This window comes from Lagenorhynchus albirostris, chromosome 2, assembly GCF_949774975.1.
Source record: "Lagenorhynchus albirostris chromosome 2, mLagAlb1.1, whole genome shotgun sequence".
Taxonomy (NCBI): domain Eukaryota; kingdom Metazoa; phylum Chordata; class Mammalia; order Artiodactyla; family Delphinidae; genus Lagenorhynchus; species Lagenorhynchus albirostris.
Genome location: NC_083096.1, coordinates 129,322,266 through 129,336,420, shown reverse-complemented (window position 1 = coordinate 129,336,420; position 14,155 = coordinate 129,322,266). Strand labels below are relative to the sequence as shown.

Here is a 14,155-nt window from a genome sequence, read left to right as displayed (position 1 = left end):
ATTACAGTCTTCCTCTTAACCTCAAATCATCATAAGCCAGGGCTTTAGAGGAATCATTTGAAGATTAGAAGCCATTTATTTCTCTAACATATATACTACTCATCTAAACTGAACCCAGCTACTGTTATATGGATCTTTTCAATTAAACAATAATTACAAACATAATAAAGTGAGCAAAACATAAAGCCTGTTTTTATTAACCTGGGCTTGGCTACATGAACCTTTTCTGTTTTTACAAACATACAAGTTATTCACTTTAATAAGAAATTTACATATAAATATTGATGCCTCACCTTGAAAGTGTATGAGTGTAATTGTCCCAAATCACCCTGCAAACAGAAGACATGGGATTGAGTTCTACCTCTGCCACTTCTTGAACAACTTATTTAGCTCCTCTGGACGTCAGTTTGCTGCTTTAGCAATAAAATCATGTATCACCGGATTGTCCTGGAGATCAAGTGAGATAATGCTATGACAGACCTTCATAAGATGAGCCAGCCATTATAGACCGTTACAAGTTGTTTTTGAATATTGCAGTGGGTTCTCATTGGCACACAGGGACTGGAAAACCTATTTTTGTGTTGTTGCAGACAAGCAGAATGACGTGGAGATTCCATCTCCCACCCAGAAAGACAGGGAGAAAAAGAAAAAGCAACAGCTCATGACACAGATAAGCGGAGTGAAAAAACTGATGCATAGTTCAAGCTTAAATAATACAAGTATCTCACGCTTTGGAGTCAACACGGAAAATGAAGATCATCTAGCCAAGGTGTGTATGAGCTGGGTGTGTGCTCGTGTAGCTCTGCTTTATAGCAGGCAGATGTCTAAAACCTCCTACTAGAAAACAGTGATCGCTTTTGCTTTATTATTAAATAGTATGATGAGGCTGATGTAGCCCATTGTCCATTGTTGAACACCTAGTTAAAGGTCCTTTTACTGCACCAAAGGACCATATTTTGTCCTGAGTTTGGTCCATTAACCTATGAATGGAGAATCCTGTTGAACACATATTGGGAGAATCCAAGGTGAGGGCAATAGACAGGGCTGAATTACCCCAGAGGATATTTCAGAGACTGTATGCCAAGGACCGATGAGAAAATCTGCACTGATTGGCAGAGCTGAAGAAGAAATGAGAGAAATTGACAGCCTTGACCCTTGAGCCCAAACCCTAGTAGTGGAGGAAGGCTCAGAAAGAATTCATACCTCCTCTCGGAGGCTGTGCAAGGTGACTGCTGAGGTTCTCTCGGCCTTGTGAGAATATGAAATGAGAACAAATGAACACTCAGTGAGGGAGCATCTGAAAGATGTCATTACAAGTAGGTTGATTACACATTGGGCCAAGCCTCTGGGGAGAGCCTGGATCCCTTACTCTGGGCAGTAATTAATAATGGAATAAATTGCTCCTTTAATCAGATAATCTTGGAATAATCCCACAACACAGGATGGAATGATGTTTCTTTCAAGTCTTTCTGTGGCGCAGGAGCTCTAGGATGTAATGGATGACTAGCATCTTCATGACCTTTTATACTAAATCAGGGTTGACTTACACACATTCTAGCAGCTAAGTCTCCTTGACATGGCTCTCAGTGATAATAACCAAAGGGCAGAGGAGTTTCCCTGAGATTGCTTTCTAGCTGTCACTCATGGACCAGTGAGCAGAGAAGGGGAGAGACAGGGAAATGGGGCTAGAATGATCTCTAATCACTTGCACCTACTTCTGAAAGCAACATTGATTGAGGACTGACATACGGCAAAAAATTAGAGGTCAGCAACAAAATTTATCAATAAACACACATTATCCCTTTTCTGAAAAATATGTACAGAACCTTCTAACCAGCATGAAGATACTCAACTTCCCAGATCATTCCATTTTCAAACGTTCATGCAACCAGAACACTCTAAATAGATACTCTAAAGACTTAGCCAACCCCTGTCCCCAGAATAAATTAAAAAAATGAGGCATGCGAACAAAACTGTCCTTATTTCTAAATTTCTCTAATTTTGATGATAGGAGCTGGAAGACCTGAACAAATGGGGCCTTAACATCTTCAATGTGGCTGGATATTCACACAATAGGCCCCTAACATGCATCATGTATGCCATATTCCAGGTGAGTAAACAGGAGTGAATGTTGGTTATCCAATTAGATGCTCTTTATGATTTTTTTCCATCCCAGTTTACTTTTCTGATTTGGTTTTTCTTCATTTATGGACATCCACTTAGTTGTTTTCTAATCCTTTTTGCTGCGTAGGAAAGAGACCTCCTAAAGACATTCAAAATTTCATCTGACACCTTTGTTACCTACATGATGACTTTAGAAGACCATTACCATGCTGATGTGGCATATCATAACAGCCTACATGCTGCTGATGTAGCCCAGTCAACCCACGTTCTTCTTTCTACGCCAGCGTTAGATGTGAGTAGTTATGATCTGTTTTGCATACCCTGCCCATCCTCCTTAAAAAGTGCCATACAACATGTGATATATTTATAGAAATAATGTAATTAGATGTTTGTGCATACTGGAACTGGCTCTTTATTATGTAGAGCATGTATCAATTGGGTTATTAATATAAATGGATGACATTTCTACTTGCTTTCTCATATCAGAGTAACCTTTCCTTTACCTCTGTTACAATGGAAAAATTATTTAATTATCAAGCAGTTAATAGGATGCTCTATTTGTCATTGTATCTCTAGTACCTAATAAGTGTCTAGTTCAGCATTTAGTATATAGTATATTCTCAGTATGCACGTGCTGATCTGAGCTGCCTACACCATCCCAGGTCCTCTGAGGGATAGCACAGAAATATAATATAAAATGTTCTATATAGTTCCTGTTTAGAATAAGCATCCATAAGCTTATTTGCCTAAGAATTCATAAAACTGGTTCTATGGATTGAAGGAAAAGTAACTGAAAAATCTAGAACTGAGGAATTAACAATGCTGAAGCAAAGAGGGACAGCTTTCCAACTTGTTAGACATCTCTCTAGAAGGTGGCTGGGACTGCTTCTCTCACAGATTAATGCATTTGTATATATCACTATAAGCAGCCCAGTGGGTACAGCAGTCCATGCTCTTCCTTGACAGATGGCAGTGGTGGTCAGGTATTTCCAAAATGTGTAGGCTCACTGTGGGAAGGGACTGGCCACGCCCTAGCCAAGCCCACCTCTGCAGATTCAGCTTGGAAGGTGAAGAAAGATTAAACTGACCCCAACTCTATTGCTTGGGTTCCATATATTCTGAGAAATGAAATCCAAGAAGCTAAGACTGTTTTATAGCCCTGAAGGAAAAAAAAAAAACAGTATTATTTTTATGTTCTGTGTCAGTATCACACGGTGGGCCAACACTGTTTATCAACTGTCTGCTGCTGTTACCTACTGTGTGGCTGGAAATTGAGCATGAGAACCACAGATGTTTAGAGAAGGGAGAGTTCAATGTGTCCTTGCATAATTAGATTGAATGGAAGGATCAGAAGATTTAAGTAACCACAGAGAATGATGAAAGACATTTCAGCCAGAAGCAATTTATACCTAAATAAATACTAGGTTTAAATCATTGCATACAGGTAGGGGCAGAGGAGGGAGGCTTCACGGGATGGCATGAAGGAGTTGAGCAGTTGGCATTAGGTCTCATTTCTCAGAAATGTCCTCAAATCTTGTCCATACTAATCACTGAGTGGATAGGTATTGACTGAATGGATGAATGAATAAATGTGTGAAAGCTCTGACCACGCTACAAATTTAGCTTTAAGAAATAACTTATTGGCAGGCTTATAAATCTGGAATTTGGCCTTAGTTATGCAGCCTGAAAGCATATGAAGCTTTTTATATCAGAGCAGAGCCAGTCTGACGTGCTTGTGTTGCATAAGCACCATCCTGTTATACCACTTATCCAAGAAACAGATATCAGGTACCACCTGATCTCTTACCATGAGCGCTGTGCTAACGCCTTCCCCGAGCCTCAGCCTGCAGGCTCGATGTGGGCATGGGCTCTGACCACCAATCCTCTCACATAAGAGACCTTATGATGATGGACAGAATCTACATTTAATTAAAATAGTATATTGAGACATTGTATAAATCAACAAACCATCTTTCTCCCAACAAGAATGAAATGGGGTACCTTAGTATGAAACTAATTAAGCAAGATAGGCAAATGGAACGTGAAGTTCAGTGCACTCATTTTGCCCTGCAGGCCGTCTTCACAGATTTGGAAATCCTGGCCGCCATTTTTGCAGCTGCTATTCATGACGTTGATCATCCTGGAGTCTCCAATCAGTTTCTCATCAACACAAGTGAGTTCGCCACTAGAACAGTCACTTGAGATAATTGTATGAGTCACTGCTTCATTTTTTTCCTCCTGATGTTTTCATTATGGATAATAATGAGGTAATCCTTCCATTCCACTCAAACTGGTCAGACCTTTCCTGGATACTGTGTCCAGTCTAGCAACATCACTTTGAGCTGCATGGAGAACTTGGAAAGGGTCAGAGGGGAGCCATAAAAAGTACTCAGTGTTTGGAAAATGCAACATGTGAGGAAAGAGTAACACATGTGGAATTATCCAGTAAGGATACGGAAAGGCTTGGGAATAATGTGGTAATGATTTTTTAGGATTATGCAGGGCTCTCACACAGAGCATGGTGACCCACTAGTGTCCCTCTCTACTGAGGGAGCAGGTTCAAACGTTGTATCTGAGCATGGGAGCCTCCATATAGAAATAAGACTCCAAGAAAAAGCTTCCACAATTCAGGATGGAGGGTCGGGTCAGTAAAAGTCTCACACACTCTCTTCCAGCTTCATAGGTTTGATTATGCACTGGTCTGTAGTATGGATTGGTCTGACTTCAGTGACCTTCAAGGGCTGGCCCATCCTTAAGATCCCAAGCCCTACTCAAAGCTTTTGTCATGCTCAAAATATTTAGTATCCATGCTAATGAAAATCCATGATTTTTCCCAGTTAATGTACCACTTCTAAATGCTGAAAATCTAAGTACTTTTTTCTTCTGAGAATACTGGTTATCTTGTTGTGGTCAAGATTAACATCAAGTGCTGACAGTTTTAAGAAATATTGGAGCTACTTGCTGTGAAAGAGCCCTTATCATACTTTATCATCAGGATATTTGAATGACTAAGTGTGAAGTACCTTGTTTTTCTACCGAAAGAACGTAAACTTTGGGCAGCTGCTTGTCTGTGTGGGTTATATCAGCTGGTCTACTGTGATGTCAAGAACCATTCCATATATAGGCCAGTTAGCTTCACACAGAAAAATGGTCTTTCTGCCAAAGCCACGTACCATAAAAAGCCAGCTTGCAGAGCTATGCCCTTGATCACAGGATGAACAAGGCAAGAGTGCTGAAATGACATCATATATCCCACCACCTTTTCTGAAGATGTAACTCAAAGCACGCTGTAAAAGCAATGGTTTATGAGTAACAACACCTACAATTAGTAACATATTATCATCACTTGGTTATCATTTTGGTTAAGAGAAAATGTGGCTTCATGAGTTTGATGACCATGTTCTCAATTGCAGACCATGGCGCTGCCTAACAAAGGTTGTCTGGGATTCTTGTGTGTGAAAGGCAGGCTAGAAGCTGTAGTTTAGGTAACTAGATAATGCAGTTTCTGTTGTATAGGGCCATAGGGCAGAAACTGGGATATCAAGATTGTTGTAAAAAGTTATTGTTTTGTTACCATATTTACAGAAAGCTCCAAAGAGCTACATTATTTGGATAAAGTGAAATTTTACACTCACACCATTATCTTCTTTGAAAATCCAAAACTCACAATTGATGGAGCTGGGAAACATATCAAAAAGTGAGATAATGTGAAAAATTTTAATACCTTGGGTGAAGTTTAGTGGCATTTTCAGTCTTCTTTTTCCAAAGCACACATTCGTGAAGACATAAGGGAAGTTACAAACTGAGATAAAAATAGGATTAATTGCTTGGGAATGCCCTTACCTAAAATGTCAAATTCTTCATCTGAAGTGAAAAGGAAAAAAAGCATTTTAAAAATACTGTGACTTTTAATCAAAGAGAAAGTTTATGAGCTAATATCTACTGGAAACTTTTTTTTTTTTTTTAACTTAGGAACTGACTATTTCTCTTTGTAGAGGGAGACTCTGCTCTAATAGAAAATGACATATGGGGTCTTGGTTCTTAAGATCATATGGAGAGAACTAGATCTGATTTCACACTGAGGTAATTCCACAGTTTGAATTGTATCCCTTTTTATTAAATCATCATTTTCCCTTGTTTATTAGATTCAGAACTTGCTTTGATGTATAATGATGAATCTGTGTTGGAAAACCATCACCTTGCCGTGGGTTTCAAACTGCTCCAAGAAGAACACTGTGACATCTTCCAGAATCTCACCAAGAAGCAGCGTCAGACACTCAGGAAGATGGTTATTGACATGGTAAGACTTTGGTCTCCCTGTGTTCCTCACTTTTGCTGGAAGAGAAAATCCATTTCCTTGATAAACTGAGTTTATTGAGAGTTTCCTTTTTTTTTTTTTTTTAACCTCAGGTCTTAGCAACTGATATGTCCAAACACATGAGCCTGCTGGCAGACCTGAAGACAATGGTAGAAACAAAGAAAGTTACAAGTTCTGGCGTTCTTCTCCTGGACAACTACACTGATCGCATACAGGTATTTGACAGAAGCCTTTGATTTAACACAAAGCCACACCAAATTAATGACGCAGCAATTAGAAAAAGAGAAACAAGTTTACTTAGTTGCATGTCCTAGGTTACTACTAAGGCTTTGGGCTTATTTTAAGAACGAGCAAAGGAAAATGGACATTCAAGTTGATTCTCTAATTTATGAAGAAAAACAGAACCCTATTTATTGAGTTGCTTAATTCTAAAAATAAACAGCAAAATCTCTTTATAATAGGGTATACGTGACTGCTGATCCCAAAGGCTCATGTTTGGACATAAATCCCACTGACTTGAACTTTGTTAGGTCTGTTTTGGTTATACAAATTGCCCTCAGTTGGTCTCCTCTTTCCACAAGTGGAAAATATGAAGACATCTACTTTGAGTAATTCTTTGCATTTTTTCCAAACTGAGGAGAAGAAACCATGGCAGCATCTGACCTCTAATGTCCCTTCCAGTTTTTTAATTCAATGACTGTCAATCAAAGAAGACATATTTTTCCTTTGGGGACTCTTATAATGGTAAATAACCAACTCTGGCCAGCACCATTGTAATCCTGCTTTTTTTGGTGCAAGCACCATAATTATAATGCAACTAAAATGTTCTTGGGTCTGGTACCAAGTGTACTAGTACGAGAGGGATGAGATGTTCTGGTAGTATTTATACTTCATTTTATGGGATTTCCAAAATTTGATGATTTCAGGTCCTTCGCAACATGGTACACTGTGCAGACCTGAGTAACCCCACCAAGTCCCTGGAATTGTATCGGCAATGGACAGACCGCATCATGGAGGAATTTTTCCAGCAGGGAGACAAAGAGCGGGAGAGGGGAATGGAGATTAGCCCCATGTGTGATAAGCACACAGCTTCCGTGGAAAAATCCCAGGTATCTAATATAAGGTTTCAAAGTTTCTGTGAGCTCTGCTGATGGTTGAACTGGAGGGCTCTTTCTAGCTGTTTTCTTTTAAATATGTGTGTGTGTGTGTGTGTGTGTGTGTGTGTGTGAAATTATAAGGAAGCAACTACTTTATTTAGTTCCATTATGCTCATGACTCATTCGCCTTCTCCATTACACTCAATTTCACAACGAGGAGAAAAAGCAGTCTTCAGAAATCCATCAAAGTTTGGACTGTGTATCCTCAGTTTAGATCATTGTCTATGACCTTAACAAATCCTGCTGATTTAACTGAATGCTGCTGTCTCCTTCATCTCATCCCTCTAGGTTTCCCCCAGCTCTGTCTTTATCCAGGACCTCTGCTTTTCACCCTTGTTTCCTGTTTTCGTTGTCTCTCCATAATCATGCACACTGCTACCATCACCAGAGGTGATGAATCTCATTCCCACACATCTCTCTGCCTCATAGTTGAAGCACTGTCCTGTGTCCCCTTCCAAGGTCACGTCTACACTTCTGAGAGCATGCTGACATCTTTTGGTTGTGTCCAAAGCTACAAACTCTCTGTGTGCTAAGGACTGGGGGGACATTACACTGTAGGCAGGGAGATGCAGAAATGCCCCAGATGCCGCTAGCTGCAAAATATGTAGCACTAGATAGTATCGATATTCTTACAAAGGCTTCAGGGCCGGCTGAGATGCTATTTTTTTCAGGACAACAAACTACCTGAGCCAGGCAGTCATGATAAAGACTGTGTCTCTAGGCTGCCCAAGGCCTTTATCACAAAAGCATTCAGAGTACTTTTTGTTAGTGTTTATCCTCTTTCCCCACTACCTTCTACTCCCAAATTTACATGTAGTTATAATATCAATGTATAGTTCCTTTGCAATTATTATTGTGTTGCTTTTTAAAGAAACCCAATCAAATGAGTTTAAAATCTGTAAGTGCTCTGAAGGTCTAATATGCCATAAAAACACATGATAACATAAAGTTAGGGCCAATTCAAATACCCTAATGCCTTAATTAGAACAAGATATTCATGAATTAGTTAATTAAATAGCATATTGCCCTTTTGTTAGCAACAGTGGTGTTTTGTATGTATATGATGTTCTGTGTGGTTTTCCACACATTTCCCATACATTATCCCATTTGAACCTCCAAACAGCCTTGTGACATAGACATAGCAGGTATTTCCCCAGTGTGTCAGGTGAAGAAGCTGTCCTCTTGGTCCAGTTCACCCAGCTACCCTCCACCCAAAACTATTCACTGTCCATCACTGAGAACAGGTCTCACTGTTTCCATGATGTTGTGGTCCACCCTGGTATTTCCCACAGATGGGCTCTGGTGAGCATTGTCTGAGTCGTCTGGCAATGAAGCCCTTGATTTGTAGAGTTCTCTCGTCCCAGGGCCTAGGAAATAAGCAACTAGAGGCTACCTTTCAAAAAAGTGCTGAACATTTAGCAGAAGCAGAACAAATGAAGAAAGCAAATGACTGCAGTGTGTTCAGCTGATGGAATTTTCTCCATTGCCTTGAGCTTGTTTTTTTCAGGTCCCTGGAAAACACCTTGAAAATAGTCTCTAAAAACCACTAAACATACATAAGGAAGTAAAAGGGAGGAAAGAGGAGTGGGTGGAAGCAAGAGAAATATCTGAATCATCCACAGTCGAAGTTCTTGTAATCAGTGCAGATCAGAGATGCCCTGACTGTGGTATGAATTCTGTTTGTTTAGGCTAGGGAAACACCAGAGAAAAGATAGATAGATAGATAAACAGATAGATAAAAGTCACATACGACTCAGGTTCTTTGATATGGTACAACTTTGATGTGTTAAATAACTGGCCCAAATCCAGAATGTTAATAAAGGGAAGTTGCCAGCAGTGTGGAAAGACAGCTATGTAATGCCCGTGGGTGCACCGAAGTTGCCTTTGCTCATCTACCCCTGAATCCCGACCCAGCATCTCTCCAGCTCCCCAGACCATGACAGGGGAATTCCATTCCCTCATTCAACTAGTGCCTATTCTTTCTCTCAGCCTGTTCCCACCCCCAATGTTTCCTGTTTGTCCCACAGTGGAAAGGTCAGGATAAGGCCACAGAGCCAGCTCATGCAGGATGCATAGCCCCTGTGTAAACCATAACAGAGCCATAAGCTTCATATTTCTTCACAGGAACACTAGCAAAGGAACTGCTTAATTGTCTTTATTTTTCCTTCTTTCTCCTGATGGAAATGACGGTATGCCCTCTGGATCTAAAACAATTGCAGACGTGTCTGCAGAGGGGATATTTGTTTGTTTAGGGGCTTGAAGTGTTTTCAAGTGTTTCACCTACGTCGTCTACAAACCAAAAACATTCCACAGAACTTGAGACATCTCAGAGTCATACGAGGCCGGCTCCCTTTCATTTTAAAACCGCGGCATATTTTAAAGTTATCAGGGAGAGAATGTTGAGTCAGAGCTCAGTAGACCTGGAGCTTCCTTCTTCAGAGAATGACTCACAGAATCCAAGGAGTGACAAAGTCATTCCCAGCCAGGGTTACAGCCAGACTTCTTACCTGGCAGACGTCAGAGGAAAAGTAATCAGTTCTAGTGAGACCAACACAGGCTTTGGGATCAGACAAAGTTGGGACTGAGTCCCATCTCCACCACTTACTGGCTCTGTGATCTCTGACAAATTATTTCATCTCAACGAGTCACAGTTTCCTCCTTTGTGAATGGTGAATAACCATACTTACTCTGCATGATTAAGAGTGATAATGTATATATTGCATTCAGTGCGGGATGCACCATATAGTAGGTACTCAAATAACAGATTCCAGTATTATTGACCTCTCTTGGGTTGTTGTGGCTCTTTCTTTGCATGCAAACCAGGACGGCTTGTTTGGTTTTCCAGGGCCCATCACAATAACAGATGTGTAACCTTATTTTTCTCCAGGTGGGCTTCATCGACTACATTGTCCATCCGCTGTGGGAGACCTGGGCGGACCTGGTACAGCCTGATGCCCAGGACATTCTGGATACTTTAGAAGATAACAGGAACTGGTATCAGAGCATGATACCCCAGAGTCCCTCCCCACCACTGGACGAGCAGAACAGAGACTGCCAGGGTCTGATGGAGAAGTTTCAATTTGAACTGACTCTCGAAGAGGAGGATTCTGAAGGCCCCGAAAAAGAAGGAGAGGGCCACAACTATTTCAGCAACACCAAGACACTCTGTGTGATCGATCCGGAAAATAGGGATTCACTGGGAGAGACTGATGTAGACATCACAACAGAAGACAAGTCCCCGATTGACACATAATCTCCCTCTTCCTATGGAGATGAACATTCCACCCTTGACAAGCATGCCAGCTGTATGGTAGGGCCAGCCCACCATGGGGGCCGAGGCCTGCACGGGACAAGGGCCTCCCGGCCTTTCCAGTTACTTGAGTTTGGAGCCAGAATGCAAGACCAGGAAGCACATAGCAGCTCAGGAAATTCCACAGTTGACTTGCCTTGCTTGCAAGCTTAGCGGAGAGCTGAAGGTTTCTGTGGTTCTGGAGGCCAAGTTCGCATCACAACCGAATGGCTTGAAAATGGAAGACACAAAACTGAGAGATTTTTCTGCACTAAGTTTTGGGAATCTGTCCCCTCTAGTGACTGAACTGACTGACTAATAATGTCATTTCTATATCTGCTCACCTGTCCCCTTGTCTGCCAACCTGTGTGCCTTTTTTGTAAAACATTTTCACGTCTTTAAAATGCCTGTTGAATACCTAGAGTTTAGTATTAACTTCTACACAGATAAACGTTCAAAGTTGACATAAACTTTTCTGACTCTTTCTGGGGGAAGAAAAAAGGAAAGAAAATGGTCTTCCTTCTTTCTTGGGCAATATCTTTCACTTGACTATAGTTACTTTTGCAAATAGAAAGGCTACGCTTCTAACCACATTCAACTTCCTTCTCCTATGGTCCCAAACAACTCCTCAGTTGCCCTTATAAAGTATCTCTGTTTGCCTGCTTCCAACAGTATTTTTTCTCCTCTAGAGTTGCACTTTTTTGCTGTAAACAGAATAAAGTTGAACAAACTAAGGGGTAGTCATGTTGTTCACAGTAACAATCTGTGTAGAATTCAGCTTCATGAGCAGTTACCCTGTCGGGTCCCGAACCCCTGTGCCACTGGGGTCGCACAGTCCCCATCCTGTTCTCTTGCGCCCCTCTTCATGCTAACACCAGTTACACCATTTCCAGTTTAATGCTGCCGTCTTTCTCTTGCACTGCCTTCCGCGCTATCACCTCCGTTTCTGTTTATAACCGTGTATTTATTACTTAATGTATATAATGTAATGTTTTGTAAGTTATTAATTTATATATCTAACATTGCCTGCCAACGGTGGTGTTCAATTTGTGTAGAAGACTCTGCCTAAGAGTTACGACTTTTCCTGTAACGTTTTGTATTGTGTATTATTATAGAACCTGAACATCGCTGAAGAGAGACATACGGGCCCCTCACCAGTTGGGTCTGCCCTTTTCGTGGTCTGAGTTGCTAATACTGCTCAACCCCTTCATGAACTGTTTTGGAAACGGGATTCTCACATTAGATACTAATGGTTTCTATTGAGCTTTTACTTTTGTATAGTTTGATAGGGGTAGGGGGCAGTGGGATGCGGTTTTACCCCTGTTTTATCCAAATCTGTACACATGAGTTGAGTTTTAACTGGGTTCTACTATAATTGTGGCTTCGGTTTAACAAGAAACACTACATTCAGTTTAACAAGCAACTCACAGATGGTTCTCCGGAGAGTCCCCAAACTACTGACTTTGAAGAAGAAGCCCCCTGCCTGCTGTTAAGCAGGAATGTCATGTTCCAATTAATTACAAAAGAAAACAATAAAACAATGTGAATTTTATAATAAAATGTGAACTGACTTAGTAAATTATGCAAATGTGAAGCTTCTGATAACACTTGTTAGGCCTCTGAGTGGCTTCAGTCTCTGTTTGTAAAATCTATTTCATGCTTTCAGTTCAGCATTGTGACTCAGTAGTTCAAGAAATGGCACAAATGTGCATGACCAATGGGTTTGTATGTCTATGAACACTGCTTATTTCAGGTGGACATTTTATTGTTTTCCAAAGTTTCTCACAATGTATGTTATAGTATTATTATATATTGTGCTCAGATGCATTCTTAAGAGACTTTTATATGAGGTGAATAAACAAAAGCATGATTAGATTAGACTGTAGGCCCAATTATTTTGTGGTTAGTTCTGACGCATTGAAAGCAGATCTTTTTTTCCTCTTCTCTCCTACCGTACCCCACAGAGAAAACTACCCACTTTGCTTGGCCAGCATCACAACTAAAGTTTCATAATCTGTGTCCAAAAAGTCCCCTAGCTTGAAACATTTATTTTTTTAACAACTGTTCAACTAGCTCAGTGGTATGAGAAGGGAGACGGTGAATTAAAAGAAACAAAGGCACTTTAAGAATCTGAAGAGTTTAATCTACTGGATGAATAAAGGGAATCTCCAACTTGGCTGAGTCCTCTAGAAAAATGAATCATAGCACATTAACTTAACGTAGTCAGATGGTCCAACATTAGCTTAGTGTAGTCAGATTGTCCCATTGATTCATCTGACACATGAAGAATCTGAGGTCCAAAGAGTCACCTTAAAGCACAATGCAAGGAGTGCTGGCTGACACTCATGGTCATCTCAGTGATCCATGGAGTCTCCTGTTGATCATATGGTTATGCTTTTCTTTCTGGAAAGAACTGTGTAAATATCATAAACAAAATAATGCTTCATTGAAAAAGTCAACTTAAAAAAAATTTATCCTGAGAAAGGTGTGTGTGTGTGTGTGTGTGTGTGTGTGTGTGTGTGTGCGCGCGTGTGTGTGCGTGTGCGTGTGTGTGTGTGTGTGTGTGTGTGTTGAGAAAGCTTTCAAATAAGAATCAGTGGATGGCCCATGATATTTTAACCACAGGGGGAAGTGGTTCGTGAAACAGGAAGGGGTCTGTTATAGAAAAACTCCATTCCATAAACTGAAATTACTGTATTTCTTTTTAAAGACAATTGAAGGTGAGCCACTGTTGCAGAACCAGCTTGCCTGCTGGTTCCAGAGCTAGTATTTATAGCTCTTTGCCACCATCCCTGATTTCTGATTGCACCCCACTGTCTCTGAGCTTTTACAGATTGAGTGACAAAAGTGAATTGGTTAGAATAGCCACAGGTGTGACTTTAAAATATTTAGAGCTATAAATATTTATAACTATTTGCAGGTCTCTTCCTACAGAGTAGTTCTTACCTTTGGCGCAAAATTAGAATCATCTGGGGAATAAATATTTTTTAAAATACTGATGTTTGAGTTCCATCCTCACTCCCAGATTTCTGTTTGAATTGGTCTTGGGTGGAGCCCTGGGCATCAGATTTTTAAAGTCTCCCCAGGTAATTCTAATGTGTAATCTGAGTGGAGAACCACTGCTCCAGAAGAGAGAAGCACACTTGTAGCTAAGGCTTTTGTCTTAGTCCATTCAGGCTGCTATAACAAAATTCCAGACTGTACAGCTTAAAAGCAGCAGAAATTTATTTCTCAAAGTTCTGGAGGCTGGGAATTCAAAGATTAAGA

At 40.6% G+C, this 14,155-nt stretch overlaps 1 protein-coding gene across 2 annotated transcripts in view; it reads left to right on the top strand.

The window, feature by feature from the left end:
* Window positions 1–12,761, top strand: part of PDE4B (phosphodiesterase 4B) — a 486,031-nt gene extending 473,270 nt beyond the window's left edge. For both annotated transcript variants that reach the window (XM_060139825.1, XM_060139827.1), the window contains 8 exons: window positions 591–769; window positions 2,012–2,110; window positions 2,252–2,416; window positions 4,198–4,297; window positions 6,270–6,424; window positions 6,535–6,657; window positions 7,369–7,551; window positions 10,487–12,761. In XM_060139825.1, coding sequence (XP_059995808.1) covers window positions 591–769; window positions 2,012–2,110; window positions 2,252–2,416; window positions 4,198–4,297; window positions 6,270–6,424; window positions 6,535–6,657; window positions 7,369–7,551; window positions 10,487–10,852 — 1,370 coding nt within the window. In that variant the 3' untranslated portion in view covers window positions 10,853–12,761. The remainder of the gene's footprint in view (window positions 1–590; window positions 770–2,011; window positions 2,111–2,251; window positions 2,417–4,197; window positions 4,298–6,269; window positions 6,425–6,534; window positions 6,658–7,368; window positions 7,552–10,486) is intronic.
* Window positions 12,762–14,155: the final 1,394 nt, after the last annotated feature.